The 15,423-nt window shown below is 33.8% G+C and overlaps 2 protein-coding genes across 4 annotated transcripts in view; one reads left to right on the top strand and one right to left on the bottom strand.

The window, feature by feature from the left end:
- Positions 1 to 3,865, bottom strand: part of LOC119083291 (myc protein) — a 22,888-nt gene extending 19,023 nt beyond the window's left edge. Inside the window, exon 1 of the mRNA XM_037192988.1 lies at positions 3,311 to 3,865. The gene's annotated coding sequence lies outside the window, so the exon portion shown is untranslated. The remainder of the gene's footprint in view (positions 1 to 3,310) is intronic.
- Positions 2,597 to 15,423, top strand: LOC119083302. 3 transcript variants are annotated; one of them, XM_037192994.1, is made up of 6 exons: positions 2,597 to 2,625; positions 13,651 to 13,737; positions 13,806 to 14,228; positions 14,349 to 14,624; positions 14,682 to 14,738; positions 15,093 to 15,423. In XM_037192994.1, exons 1-6 carry the CDS (start codon positions 2,607 to 2,609, stop codon positions 15,170 to 15,172), a joined length of 942 nt encoding a protein of 313 aa, XP_037048889.1. In that variant the 5' UTR covers positions 2,597 to 2,606; the 3' UTR covers positions 15,173 to 15,423. The 3 variants fall into 3 exon arrangements, with proteins under 3 accessions (XP_037048889.1, XP_037048896.1, XP_037048901.1); XM_037193001.1 differs by lacking the exon at positions 2,597 to 2,625 and adding an exon at positions 11,398 to 11,494; XM_037193006.1 differs by lacking the exon at positions 2,597 to 2,625 and adding an exon at positions 12,201 to 12,272.

Below are 15,423 nucleotides of genomic sequence, written 5' to 3'. Positions count from 1 at the left end.
TTTATCTCTCAGGTTTTTTTTTCGTATAATTTTGATATACACGCTCGCAACCTGATGCTGATTTAGCCATCAAGTTAATTAACTGTTTATAACAACGTATAGAAATATCAATGTTGTGGTTTTCTACTTTTTTGTCCTTAAATGAATGACACAAAATTATGATTTTGTCAATTAAGTAAAAACGAAGACGTAGAAAGGCTGCATATCGAAAGAATGTTATGAAGGCAGAGAGAGAAAGAGATAGAGTAATATGATGAGTTGGTTTTAATCCATTTAAAATGAAAAATTTAATTTAGAGTTTTGTGTAGCGCGCGGTGTTTTTAGCAACTCGGTTTCCTATTATCATTGATGAAATACGAATTTTGTTGAACAAAGGAAATTTGATCCAATTACGACTTAATATTCGAAATATTTAAACTGTTTTCAATTTCAGATTCAGTTTGTTTAGCATATAATATATAAGTCATGATTTTGATGTGAAGCTCGGATATTTTCCTAAAACCGTATATTTTCAGCGTTAAATTTCGTTATCTACCTATACATCGGAACCGCTGTTTTTTATTTAACCTAAACACCTAAACGTTCGTTAGTTATATATAAAAGTTACTACGTAGCCAGAAACACTTAAGAATTTTAAGAGACAAATACCACCGAAAAACTATTCCGTTGTTGAATGTGCTACTACTGTTTTTATATTCAAAAAAATTTTCTTGTTTTATTTTTTGTTAAATTCGTCATCGATCTATTTTGATTTTCCCCCCATAAAAATTTTCAGAAATGAACCAGAAGTAGGTATAACGATGGTTTGACAGCTGTCAGTCATATAACAATTTATTCTGAAGTAAATAGGTTACATTTTCCCACATATTTACTGTACCGATTTGTGGTGTTCCGTCTCCTATTAAAACGAAACAGAAACAGAGAAATCTCTTCACATATTTCGTACTGTCTGTTACTGAATAAATCGTCATAACCGACCTGATTTGCCTGATGGGTTTTTAAAAGGTAGAACTCGGCACCAATGATTCTCTTCCTTAAATAAAAATAAAAACAACGGGATACGATTGCCACAAGTTACAATCAATCGTTTTCTACCTACTTCGGACGGATTAGTCAAAGTTAACAAATTTTTATTTTGGAAAAAAGGAACCGGCGAATTTAAAACAAAAGGAAAAAAAAATCGAAAATACTTTCGAAGGATGAGCCCAAAGACAAATGATTTTTTTCTGTTCGTTTCCGCTTTACGGGTTTTATAGAAAAAATGGTGAAAATTCACCGAATTATATTAGGAATTAAAGTTTTCACCAGAAAAATATAAAGTTTGAGCGGAACTTTGCAACCCCGATATTATATTGGTTCCACTCTCAAGTAAGCGGTTAGAAAACTTAAATAAATGTTTCCGAGAAACCCCATTATACCGAGTAAAAAAAGTACTTAAAATTCCCTCTACTTTTCTTGTGTTAAAAAATTTCAAAGAAAATAAACAAAATGAATGGCTGCAATAAAAAAAAACGAAGAAGAAGAGTCCCTCAATTTTTCCAAAAATAGAAGAGAAATTGTACAATTGTACAATACAAAATTACCTTCGCTTCACTTTTTTTTCTTTTTGTTTTGTTTGTCACTTTGGTACCTAGGTACTTTTCCCATCTTCTTTTTTTTAAGTGAGCCAATAATAGAAGTCATTTCAAAGAATTTTCTTTGAGAAAATTATAAATGAAGGGCCTACAAATGTTCATCCATCGAACTGTGACAGTGTATGTATCACATTTCGAATGGCACTTTTTGAGCTTGATATCTTTCTAGACTTTAAACCAGATATAATAAATATATTCGGGCTGCGCTCTGCAGTCACAATCTGCGAATAAAATGTAAAACAATATCTGTATTCGTTTTGTGGTCATAGCCAGCCTAAAGTGCAATAAACCGCAATAAACTGTAGACATACTGAAGTGGTATACTAAACTCTGTCTCCACTCCATTCTTTGTATGGATTGAAGAAGAGAAAAATCTTAACAGCATTCACGTCCTTCAATAGTTTAAATATTTATGGTGTCGCTCTGATACCCATCATCACTTTGAAGTTAAGAAGAAAATATCCGTAATGGAAATTAATAAAAGCGACTGTGTTGTTAGAACATTAGTGGCGAACGGTCTTTTCTTTTGTCCAAATATTTTTAATCTGGAAAAAGGACGTAAACTTTGGCTGTTCATTGTTTACGAAACAAAAATTAAAAAATTACGAAAGAAAGAAAACCATAATAATTTGTGAAATCGAAGACACATACCCAAGTCGTAACAACACATTTATGTAAAATAATTTTTTTTATGTAGTAAACAGATAAATTGTAATAAGTATTTTTAATCCAAACCATTTAACCTATTTTTCGAGAATAATAATAGAACAACAATAATAAATATAAACACACAATAGAATATTTTACATATAAAGAGAAAATATAAAGCCTACACACGTACCGGTATGTGTGTTCTCTTTTAGTGTAAAAAAAGTCTAAACAACGAAAAAAATCGACCGACCACTGCATTTTTTTCTATATTTTAATTTTGATCACTGAAATTTAAATTATCGATTTTGTTTCTGCGTATAAATGTATGGGTATTCAATGGGTAAGTCGTCGATGGTTTTTTTTTTCTTTCTTTCAATTTTTTTTTCTCGATTGTTTGAAACATTGGTTTCGTTCTCCGTTTTTTTTTATTGTTTTTAAATTTCTTGTTTCTTTTATTGTTAATAATTCGAAAGGGTGACAGATTTTTACAAGTTGTTATGTAGGTGGAATATTGAAAATGCAACAAATAAACACACGACAGCGCATTTGTACATAAAATCGTTCAATTGTTTAATATGTTTAAATTAATAATAATAAATAAATAAACGTTCACTGCGCCAAAAGACGAAGAAGAACACAAAATGAAAAAAAAGAGGACAAGCCGGCAAACGTATCGTACATATATAGAATGAATATGTTCTATCGGCTTAAGAAACACATTTCAAGTGTGCATGCGCGAAATTCAAATATACTCAAATTCGTCGCGTAATTTAATATCTGCGGAACACTCTCTGAGCACTGCTTACAACGTGTACGTACGAAAGTATGAAACATAGTTGCCACGTAATAATTTTTATATTTGAATTATATGGTCGTGTATGATATTTTTAAAGTGATGGTGTACATTGCTCATTAAATTGAACATTTTTTTTTATCAAAAAATTATGCTAAATTTAGACGTACAGATGGATATATACACATTATATCGAATTTTACATATAAATTTCAATGAGATTATAACGTACCGTCTGGTGGTCAATATCCTTAAAAGGTCAATTGCACAGTAAATGCCGGTCAAAATATGAAACAGCTTTCCACCACAAAAAAAAATGAATTAATGTCACTCTGAAGCGGTTAAATTTCTTTTCGTTTTTACTGTCACTTTCAATATTTTTACTGATTGTTCATTTAAGCACAGCGAAAAAAATTTGTAATTTGTAATTATCCAACCTCTTGCCGATATAGTTATATTATAATATGTATTCGAAAAAAATAATAATGATTTAATGTTCACCTTTCAGTTCAATCGTAAATGTCTGTTTGATTCGATTATCAAAAATACTGATCGGAATTTTTTTTTCGATACGTTGAAAAACATGACACTATTTTTGGAAACTGTTTTTGTATTGTCCTTCTATGTTTTTATTCAATAGAAAAACTAGGAAGCTATTGACTTTGATCATTCAAAATTTACTCCCAAATCTGGGTTTGGTTTGAATGTAACAATATTCAATTGAACTCAGAAAAATATTCTCAATTGATGAGAAACTTCCATACGCACTCACAGCAGAATTAAAACTGAACCGAATACTACCAAAAAATTCTATACGAACCTTACTAAACCGAAGCGTAGTTTTATTTCTAAGAAGAAAAAAAAAATACCATCGCACATTCACGTCATTTGACTTGGTTTGTTGGTGGTTGCGGAAGATGCGGTGGTAAGGAGGGGAATCACGTTTCGTCTGAAATACATAGGTGTTGCCGGTAAAAAATTATTCCCGAAATATGTTTGCAAATCAAATTCATTTCTAAGCAAAAATTCTAATTCTAATGACTCGTATCGATGTTAAACGACATAAACTGTTTGGAATCAATGACAAATTAGGATAAAATAATAAAATGATTTCACAATTTCGCTTTGGTACTACTTTTCGTGCATCACGGCAATTCATTTTTCCATCTCTCTTTTCCACTGAAAATGAAATAGTCTCACGCTCACCAATACTTATACCAATACTAAATCAAACGCCGGCACAATACATCCATATAATACATAATATATAATAAAAGCCTGTTTATATACCAAAGCCGGCACCGGCTATTGAAATTCATTCTGGATAGTTTGAAATGTGCAAACAACAAAAAAAATTGCGTTGATAATGGTGATATAGCTTTGAATTTTGTTGTATCGCTTTTTACAAATACAACGCTTCGTTATTATTATTATGGGTCAAAACTATTAATGCAAATTAATAATTATGTTTAATTTGATATTAGTAGTAGGTTCAAGCATGCAAGCATTGCATATTATACGGGATATGAGACGATTGTTCTGCATTTTTGCTCTGTGGGAATAATACTTATCTTTATCACACTCGGGCGTAAAATGTGTGTATTTTAAGTGTACTGTATAAACCTCTACCGTCAAGGTTTGACGCCCGCCTATGATAAAGTATAACTAGTAATTTACGGAATATGATATCCAGGACAGTTTCAAATAGTCGCCATAGTCGTTGATTCGTTGTTACGGTGATTTGATATCAATTGACAATTTGAATTAAGCAAATAAACGTTTCTCCATTTCAACTGCTAAAGTCGTACAATTTTACGCAAATAAGGTATCTCCATTGTAAAACTTTGACTATGAAAACGGGCTATATGTTCCAAAAGATTAAGTTCATTCATGAAGGTTTGAAGCAAAATTTGAGCCATTCAGTCGTTCAGTGAATATTTAGTATATCTAAGTCGATGGAGCAACTAAAAAATTCTTTGTGATCCCATAACCTGTTCTTCCAGAACATAGCTACACAGTTGCCCTCTCGTTTACATAGAGAAACAAAATTGCAAAATTCTAGAATCACATTCTTATATAGAATATGGTGCTCCTTAGCATGTCGTCGGAGTTAATAATACAATTGAAAATCTCTCCTATTGAACAGCGTTATTTTCAGTCGCTGCAAACAGCAGAACTCCATGAAAAAACGAAAAATTTGACTCTACATTGATCTAGATTGTATTGTTCTTGTTTTCGCAATGTTTTTAATCATTTCACCCGAGCAATAAGGACCGTCAGGTTTGATTTAGCCATGGCAATAGGTTTGTTTCAAGGCCAAATTGTCAAATTTCATCCACAGAACCATAACCTCAACATGTGTAAATCGCGTAGGCGACGTTACTTCATTTGTATGTGACGTTGTTGTGGATACCATTTATTAATAACCAAGTTTTTACCATATAAAAAATGTCTTTAAACGCAAGGTTCTTTCAGAACTTTGTTTAAACATGGCTATTGCATGGTTTCAGCAGCATTGAAATTGTCGTTGTTCGGGTTGTCAAAGTTTGTGTTTACAGTTACTTGGAACAAACATATGTAAAGTAAACTAGGTATGAGTGGCCGATTCAACAAGAGACCTGCCTTTATGGTAAATCTGGAGTTTTAATTTTTGTGTGTGAGAGTTAGCATCAATTTTCACAGTAGACGCCGCGTTGATCTTTTCAGTAGACGCCGCGTCGATCTTTTCAGTAGACGCCGCGTCTATTTTTACAGTAGACGCTGCGTCGAAATTTGTTTCTTATATGTATTTTACTGTTTGGTATAAGCTAGTGCCGCACTAAACGCTTGGATAAGAATAAAAAATTAAATGAATCATAAAACTCAGTGACATATTTCTAGCCAAGACATTCTTTTAAATGATTTTTTACCATGATGGCACATTTTTGGTCAAATGGGGAAAAATGTAGAACACAACCAGATCATCACGACGTTTATTCTCCTGGGAAATTTTTAACAAATACCATTTATTGGCGTCACATAATGCGCGAATCTTGTTCCAACATTTGACGCCTAATGGAAGGGAAAAGACATTTCGCTATTGAGCATTATGTGAATCTAACGTCGGTTAAAATATTCAACTTCTTGGAAGCCGAGAGATATTTTGCTATTTACAATATACCAGACTTGTTCCTCCTCCAACATTTTGCCAAAAAGCATGTTTGAAATATTTGCAAAAAGAAGAGATTGACGGTTTTGGTGCGACTCGGAATTTCAATTTGAAGGAACAAATGAACAGAACAAGTTACGATGTGGATTGACGCTGTAAGTACCCGGAAAATTTAATATAAAAATTGACGAAAGGTAAAGCAAACGCAGCGTTTAATCATTTCTATTCGCTATTCGCTGTATTCTTATATCAACGCAACTAATATCCTAAAATGTATTGTTTATCGTAAGTGTGAAATACGATTTCAGATTGTGCCTTGTAAGATTAGGAAAAACCGATCACCATTCCGGATGATAGCTCCTTTTAGACGTCTTTAATATTACTTAAAGATTATCGAATTGAAATATTTTTTTTGTATCTAGCATACAGCGCATTTTCCATAGGCTCCCTTATTCAATTATGTTACAGTCCGAAGGGACCTGACCATGCACAAGAGTAAATACAAAATTTATCGTTAAGGTTTTATTCTCGTTTCTTTGGTATGAGTCTAGAATAGTAGATTTTAGCGAGATATACTTTATGTACAGGGTTTGAATCAATTCCTAAAACAATCTATGAAAACTGTAGTTTTAATGCACCAGCATTGAAAATAACTATTTCTCAATGCAAATATTGGAAACGCCAACACTTTCCTTCACTGTTTGCCGTGTGTATAGTATAAATGTACAAGACTCGTAACAAGAGTTACAAACTCTCTTTCATTGAATTCTACGCTTCAATTATACATGGCTTAGTTTAACTTTATATACTTTTCATATACCTCTGAAATGAGAGCTCAAATTTATTGTATACGTATACAGATAGTCAGACGCGGCTTCCATTAATGAATAAATAAGGTTTCAGTTTGTCTGGATTTCCTAGAGTTACTACTATTTCGTCTTATGTCCGTGTGATTTGAATCAAATGAAAAGTGATTGTTCATGGAATTCATTGAACTATCCTAAAATTGAATAATTAACCTTGTTTCATTGTTACACATCCACTATTATTATTGATATTTCGAAATGACTATGGTATAGTGCGCCTAATGCTTATGCATACAATATGTTCTCAAATCGAGTGTACATTATGTAAAAGAGTCTCTCTGGAAATTTCAAGGAGAACTTCGTCATTCATAATTCGGAATTGTGTATATGCATTTAACACGCGTACATAATAAAAATGAACTGTAGTGATGTATAGTGGAATACTCACCAAGATTTTACGTTGATCTGGTAGTTTGTTGCCACTATAATTCTGTTTAGGTTTAGACACATGATATGATGACACTTCATATGACTTTATATTAAAAAATGTTAGTCATTTGACTCATCCAAGAGACTGTTTTTAGAATTGGAGATAGTTATTTAGAGTAGATAGTTCTTTAAGACTATACGGAAAATAGTTTTTTTTTAACGAGTGGAAATTTTTCGGTCAGGAAAAAATGTCGTTCTCTCACTCTCTCTGAGTCATGTATTAAGAAGAATCACAATTCGTTAAGACATTAGATTTTATTAAAGCAAACATAAAACCATACCGCTGCACTCTGTCATGACGTAAGACTAATTAGGTATAATATGCAGACTCTTGCGTGGCATTTGCGAAATGATGGGATATCGTAACATATACGTGGACGGATATTACAGTATTCAAAAAATAATCGACGTTCCATGACTAAGATTGATTCGGAATTAAAATTTTTATATGCACGATAAGTGGAATGAAGGGATTGATTATAATCACGGTCTGCAAACTTTGCAAACTTCATCGTTTGTGACCCATAAAACTAGCCAAAATTAATTACACGCTTCACTCATATAGATGAATACTCACTCATATGTATGTAAACCGTGTATAAGCTATTACGCTATAAGCTACTGAATAAAAATGTTTTTGACTATAGAAAAAGTTCATATCTTGGAACAATGCATTGCGTGAAAAAACAGATAGGTCACGTGACTATACGACGTCTGCCAGAGAAATTGACCAAAGTTTACGATTTGCTGTGAAAAAATTTATAGAATTCCTCGACGTACTGAGGTACAAACCATATTTAAGGTTTACTTCGGGTGAAGTGAACAAAATCAATTTGACCAGATCTAATGTTTGATGGTTTCGGTTAGAGAAATGATTCGCAAGGGTCTGAAAGTCTGCCCGAATTTGAATTTTTTATTCTGCACTATCCTCAATATATCATACGAGTAACACAGAACGTTTTGACGAATCTTCAGAGAAACTATTCTAAAAAGCGAATGCTTTCCTATTTTGTTATAAAACGTTTCGAGTCTCAAGAGCCTATCATATCTAACCATAACTTAAATTTGAATTACTAATTCATGCACTAGCATTAACATAGAAAATATTCGAGTGTTGATGAAATCGCAGGGCTTTTGTAAAAATAGATGACTTGTTTTCGTTTTATGAGATGAAACATACAATACAAACAATCTGAAGTCTGCAAATCGACGCGCTTAGTGCGACATCGGCTTATGTCAAAGTATACTTTCATGACGTGGTGCAAAACCTGTTGAGCGGGTAATATATTGTTTACAAATTATAAGTAGCTTCATGAAATTCGGTATACATTGGCATAAGGCGATATTTCATTAAATTCGTCGAACTGTGCTATGCCTAAATCGTCTAAAGTGCCATATTCCCTGAGACATTGCAGTCTGTGAATTTTGCAATTTTGCTGATATTATTAGCTAGCTAATTAATTTCCAGTGATTACCTTTTGGGCAAGAGCAAGAGCTCATAAATTGTTCATAAATTTCAGAATAAAAAAGAGAACTTATTCCTACATTTTTAAACAAACGGTGCTTAAGTCTTATTGTCTGCTAAAAGACGGTGGAAAGTTGGCGCATTTCATGTTTACCTCTTTAATAAAAATGAAACTCGTATAAATTGCGGCCAGAGCGAGTTCACACGTTGAAACCTTTTTTTTTCTATCATCGACACAGATACACAAGATATTAAAAATTCTTTCCGTTTCAAATTCTAGATTATTACTCCAGTATTTTCCATTAATTAACTTATTCCAAGGTAAGTTTTCGGAAATTCGTTGAAAATTACTCAAATTGTTGTATGATAAAGATATCAGACAGATTCTGTTGGAAATATCTTTCAGGTCGCGAGAAAATTACTCAAGCTATCGTTTTATCAAGTGACGAGACAGAAATTCTTTTGGGAATATCTCTAATATCACACGCCCGTTATAGCCCATCTTCGAATTTTACCTCAGGAATGAACAAAGTATGACAAGCATTTTCATCCATTTTGGAATATTTTTTGACAAATATTGTAGAATGTTTATCATGCGTAAGTCAAGGGAATTATAGCAGAAATGCCGAAATTTTTCCTTTTAATATTCTTTTTATCGACATAGTGGATAATTTAGAATTTGGTAATCGATTCCTTTTTTTCTTATTTTTTCTTCTCCAAATCTATTTTGAATCTTCACCACCAAAATTTTTTCTTTTCGAGCACATTTTTTATCAATCTAGTCCATCTCGTATTTACATTTTGAACAGTGTAGACAATATTATGTGAGCAACAAAACGTATCGCTTTTTCTTCGCTTTTCTTTGTTGAGAGATAGAGAGAGAGAGTGGGTAGAGTGTACTGAAACAAAATGACTTGGATATGAAACGAGGTTCCGCTGACATTGAGTACGAATTTTTGGTTGCCTTTTCTTGTATGACAGTTTTTTAAATTTCCTATCATTCTAAAGAAATAATTTCCAATTGAAAATGTTCTACACGTAAAATGGGTGCAAATTAAGAAGAGTCAATTATCAGAATTCCATAATGAATAATCGTGGCGGGCGCCTCATCTTCGCACTGAATCTGGTAATAGATAATCTGTAACATTCAGATTCAGAGCAGGTCCTGTTTTGGATCTGCAATTTTTAAGCTGTAATCTCACTTATGCCGTTTAGATCTCCGTTGACTTTTTAACAATGGAAAATAGGAGGAGCTTACATTGTTTGATCGTAAACGGAGAGCTAAACGGCGGAAGTGCGTGGACAGGACACTAAAGAGATAAAGAGTTTTCGTGTGAATTTTGTTGATCCGAGGCGAAGCCAAAACACACACGAAAACGAGACTTTTCTTTTTTATCCCTACTTGTGTAATGGATTTAATCACATACGCGCGATGTTCGGATGTCAAAATTAATTAACTAGAAGAATAAATCAAAAATTACACTTCAGCTCTATGTTGTTGTCTCGTTTTCGCTTATGTGATAAAATAGAGTACACACTTGTCACTATCAGTCTCGGCAAGCCTCGACTTCTTCGTGACAAGTGTGTAATATATATTACATGCTGAGTGTGTCGAACGATGTGCTTGAAACATGAAAAGTACGATTTTCGTCTCATATAGCATGTAATAGTTATTTACTATGCTGGTGCATGTAATAAGGCTATTACATGCATAGGCATAGGCCTTTACATCACTCGCATAGTAAAACGTCGTACTACACACGGAAAATAAAGTGATATCTCGTATCACGATGAGTAAATGTACCTCGGGCTAAAGCCCTCTACTTTACTTCCCTTGCATAGAAATGTACTATTGCGTAACGATTGAGTAGGCCGAAAGAGTTACATATTAAGTTTTTCATGTTTCAGGGCCGAAAACGGGGGTTTTGCAGAGATTTTCTCTGGTTTTTAGCCCCTTATATGAAAAGTTGTAGAGGCTTCTGTTGTGGACGATTTATTTTAGGAACTTTTGCTTGTAGCCCAATGTCGCAAGTTTCAGCCCGAACGAAGTGATCGATAACGATCATATTAAACTTTTTCAGTGTAGAACTATTGCTTCCTGTTCTTAGATCTTTTTTCCATTAGTTTAGGAAAATTAATTTTCATATGAGACCAGGCTGCGCATTTATTATTTGAAAATGATGCATATGCGAGTATGACCATATAGCCAATAGATCAATAAGTGCATCACCTTGATATTGATAATAATATAACAGCCATTCTCCATACACGGCTGTGTGTTTTGTAAATTCTTTAAATGGCACGCACAAGAACGTACACTTATACATTTTTTTACCGTTTTGTTCAATCGAAGAAATTTCGTTGTTATTTTTTCTCTTTCTTTCCATGTTGCTATACAATCAACATAATCGCGAAAGATTTCAATATAATAACAGTTAGCATTGCTTCTTAATATGGCTAAAGAGTTTCGATAAATTTTTAGTTCTTGCGTAGATTTTGAATCGAAAGGTTAGTAGAAAAGTAAAGTGCGCTTGGGTTGAGAATGGACCCAAGAGTGGTATACTAAAATTAAGTTTCTGAAATATTATCAGTGATTCTGTTGAGTGGTCAATCCTTAGAGAATTTCGTTTAACTCAATCCACTGGGGAATTTTGGTAATATAGTTTTGGAAACCGTTAGGAAATACTAGGCGAGGCATATCTATTTATTAAGATTTGCTCAAGTGCTTCGAATGTTTTTGGTGAATCCTCATTCAGAGGATGTTTTGATTGCTAATTAGAAGATTAGATTATGGAAAACACAAAACGACGACAAATGAAATATTTGGTTTTATCAATAAATTCTTCCTCATCTTTGCTATCTGGCTAGCGATCCTGAAAAACTGAAAATCATAAAAGTGAAAAAAAATTGAAATTGTTCGATGATCAAAGAATAGTTCTGCCCTAAAGTTTTGAAGGCATCCGGAAATTTTCGAAGAATATTTATCAAATTATCGGATAGTATTTTCACATATCATCTGCCGAAACTGTACGACTCTTTCGTTACATTGGACGACTTAGTGCCCCAACAACCATGGACTCGGAAGGTGTTAGAAATTTAATCTAATGGTGCGACGCGACTGACGCAAACAGAATTCCTAATAATAAAAAAAATATGTAAAAATGCCGTATTCCGATGGACCCAACCATTATTGTGTGCTCGTAGATAAATTTCACATTTAGTTCGAGGGTATACAACTATTTTGAAGAAGACATCGCATAAAATGCCATCATCGAGGACAAATCATGTTACTGTTGAATAAATTGTAAACTGTGATATGTCTAACGGTCCGTTCCAAAAAACATAACTTAACAACAATGCGAAAAATTCTATCTTAATAAATATTTGCTTAATGTCGCTTTATTTAAATATTCATAATTTGTTGTTGTTGAAAGACGAGAAAGTGGAACAATCAACAAAGTGTTTGTGCCATCTACAACGATTCATATTTTGTGTCTGTTACGAATTTTAACGGTGTTTTAGGAGTGAACACTATTGAGCTGAACATATTCATTTTATGTACATGTGTAATGTGTACTTACTGAAAGTAGTTCTTTGCTTTATATTTATGATTTGAATGACTCGAAACATTTCAATCCCTTCATAGCAGAGATCTAAGAAATTGTGTGTGTTTAATATTTGATTATTTCACTCGGAGAGTATATTTTACACACAGAAATCGAATATGTGCATAAGTTTGTAGCAACGAATTGCACATAATTTTTTGCTAGTCTTAGAGTCGAGCACGAATCGATAGACTAAATCCAATTTGTCTTTCTTCATCAATTTTGCACAAAATAGTGTTCGACACTGATTGAAATTCATAGAGAAAGATGGTTTTCCATTTGTTTGTATCTTTTGATCGAATCGAATGTGATTTTTTTTAAAAAGAATATGCCATCGATTAGTGACACCACATCATCATGTTAATTTTTATGCAAATCGTTCAGCATGAACTAAGTGTTTCGTTAAGTGGTCAATTTGTTCTGGTGAAATTGCATCGCGTAAAACAATCTTACAGTTACAGAACCCATACTTGTATTGCGGTTGTAGGCCAATTTATTCCATATGATGTAATACCGACGTTATCACACTTGAACATGCGTGCGTAAGTTCTTCAGGAATTTATGGGGTAATTGCAACTAAGTGCAGAATATTTAATCCAGTCTTCGCTTAATTAGCGTAACTTTTTTCTTCCCTTAAGAAGAACAAAATTCCCGTTTATCTAATTATTAGAGAGAACATTTTGATAACACAATTATTCTGTCTTCTCACGTTATTTTATCCCGCTCTCAACTTATTACCTGTTATATAATACCGTACCATTCCACCAACGAAACCTTCAAAAGCTTCGGTTGTTTTTTTTCTCTGAATGTGGGTGGCTCCATTGAATGTTTTTCATTGTAGCTTGCAGTGATTGAAGACTCTACGAGACTCTAGCCTTTTTTCATTGATTTTTGACCTGAGTCTATTCCGCAGCAGTTAAGTCATTAGCACTGCTCAGCGAATCAGTCTTGTGTCGTAAGACATTTGAGTTTTCGCTATTTACCAACCCTTTGCAGATCTTGTCGACGTCTACCCATATTTGTAATTTTTAACTTATTCCCTTTGCTTGTATTTACCAGATATCAAAATGAAACTATCATTTATCATTGAGTTACTGCTCATATGTATCTTAGTGGCATTCGCTGCTGGTGGAGTTGTGGAAAAGGGTGAGTTTTTGATCCAAATTACAGACACACGACCTCTATTTAATTATTATCATAACATCACAATAAAGGTACTGTTGAAAAGCCGAAACAACAGGAAGAAGACCTGCCTGTAATTGAAGACGTTGATGAAGTTGTGGAGGAAGATGATATTACTGATGGTGATGAGAATGACGTTGTTCAAGAAGACGTTGAAGATGTTGTCGACGAAGTGTCGGATGTGAGTAATGACATTGCTGACGCTGCAACAGTTGCACCATTAGCACCATCAGCACCAACGACTAATTCATCCGGGGTCAATGAAAACGATCCGAATCCAATCAATCGATATTGCACATGTTCGGAATCAACGTGTAAATGTTGCCGTGAGATTGGACTGCCTATTTTGCCTGTTAGAGGGCCAGGCTGTGCTACCATGCAATATTTAGAAGACGATAAGATGTTGGTCACTATTCAATATGGAGACTTTGTTATTGCACAGAGACAAATATCAGGTGCGTTCTTAGTTTGATTACCCTATGCGCGAGATCTGTGACTGAAGATCGGAGAACGAAGGATGGACGGAACTGAAGTTACATTTTGTCTCTTTAAATAATTCAATCCTACTAACACAGGCAGACGGGCTACTCCTATTTGTATTCCACTACCGGGTGGTTATTCCCGATTCTGCGGAAGAGTCTACGGAATATCTAGAAAAACTGAAAATTTCAAAGCATGTTTGGCGTTAGAACTACGCGCCGAAGATGAAGTTGAGGCAGCATTGAGGGTATCTTGTTTCCAATTTGGGCCGAAGGGTTTGGCTGTTGCAGAAGCAGAACCGCTTCCACCTGTGAAGGTAGATGATGATGAAGATGACGACGATTTGTTCGGACTGGGTGGTGGAAGTGATGGTTAGTTGTTTACGTGTACCGAAAAACAGGTATATTTTAAGCTGTATATATTTCTAGACGATGACTATGATGACGATGAAGATGGCGCTGGCGGTGGTGGAGGAGGTCTAGCAGGTAATGAACAAATTATCGTGCAGTAAAGTAAAATGATTCATTCAATAGACTTATGAAAGTAGTAGCTTTGCTTGCCTGTGACCTGAGTCTTCAAGCAAAAGTGCTCATAGTAGACAGCTGCTGAATAGAGTGCTTTTTTTTGTATGAAATTGTTTTTTACAGTGTTTCACAGTTGTGTGACACACTGTCAAGTCTTACCCTATTCAGGATATAAGGTAATACTTAATGTATTACTTCTCGGTCCTGGAGTACGTAAACTTTGAAGCAATCCCGAAATCTTGGAAGCAAATTTTTGTTTGATGGACAAGGAACCAATTATTTATCTAACATTTATGTGTCTTTTTTGTCATATAGGCTTGCTAGGCGGACTTGGAGGAGGCGGAGGATTCGGCAGTGGTCTTGTTAGTGGTGTTGCTGGGCTATTTGGGTTATAAACAAATAATTAACAGTTGCATATAATGTCAGTCAGAGTCTAACTTTAATGTTAACGGAACTTTCTTGAATTTCGATGCATTTTTTTGGATGTTTAAATTCAAGAATTTTTTTAAACTTAAATTAGACTCTAATGAGTTGACTTTTCTAGTTGTCTTAAATGATTGGCTGTGGAGTCGACAACAAATTTACCAAATTAATATTAAGTAATTTATTTATTTATTAATTTCTCGTAATTAAAAATTGATCGTAG

The sequence above is a fragment of the Bradysia coprophila genome, chromosome X (assembly GCF_014529535.1).
Source record: "Bradysia coprophila strain Holo2 chromosome X, BU_Bcop_v1, whole genome shotgun sequence".
Lineage (NCBI taxonomy): Eukaryota > Metazoa > Arthropoda > Insecta > Diptera > Sciaridae > Bradysia > Bradysia coprophila.
Note: the sequence above shows the minus strand (reverse complement) of the source record. Positions and strands in the feature narration are given on the sequence as shown.

Excerpts from the sequence above, each read along its gene's own strand:
- LOC119083302 (XM_037192994.1), top strand. Across the intron at positions 14,625-14,681 it reads ACTGGGTGGTGGAAGTGATG|ACGATGACTATGATGACGAT; the intron begins GTTAGTTGTTTA and ends ATATATTTCTAG. Across the intron at positions 14,739-15,092 it reads TGGTGGAGGAGGTCTAGCAG|GCTTGCTAGGCGGACTTGGA; the intron begins GTAATGAACAAA and ends TTTGTCATATAG.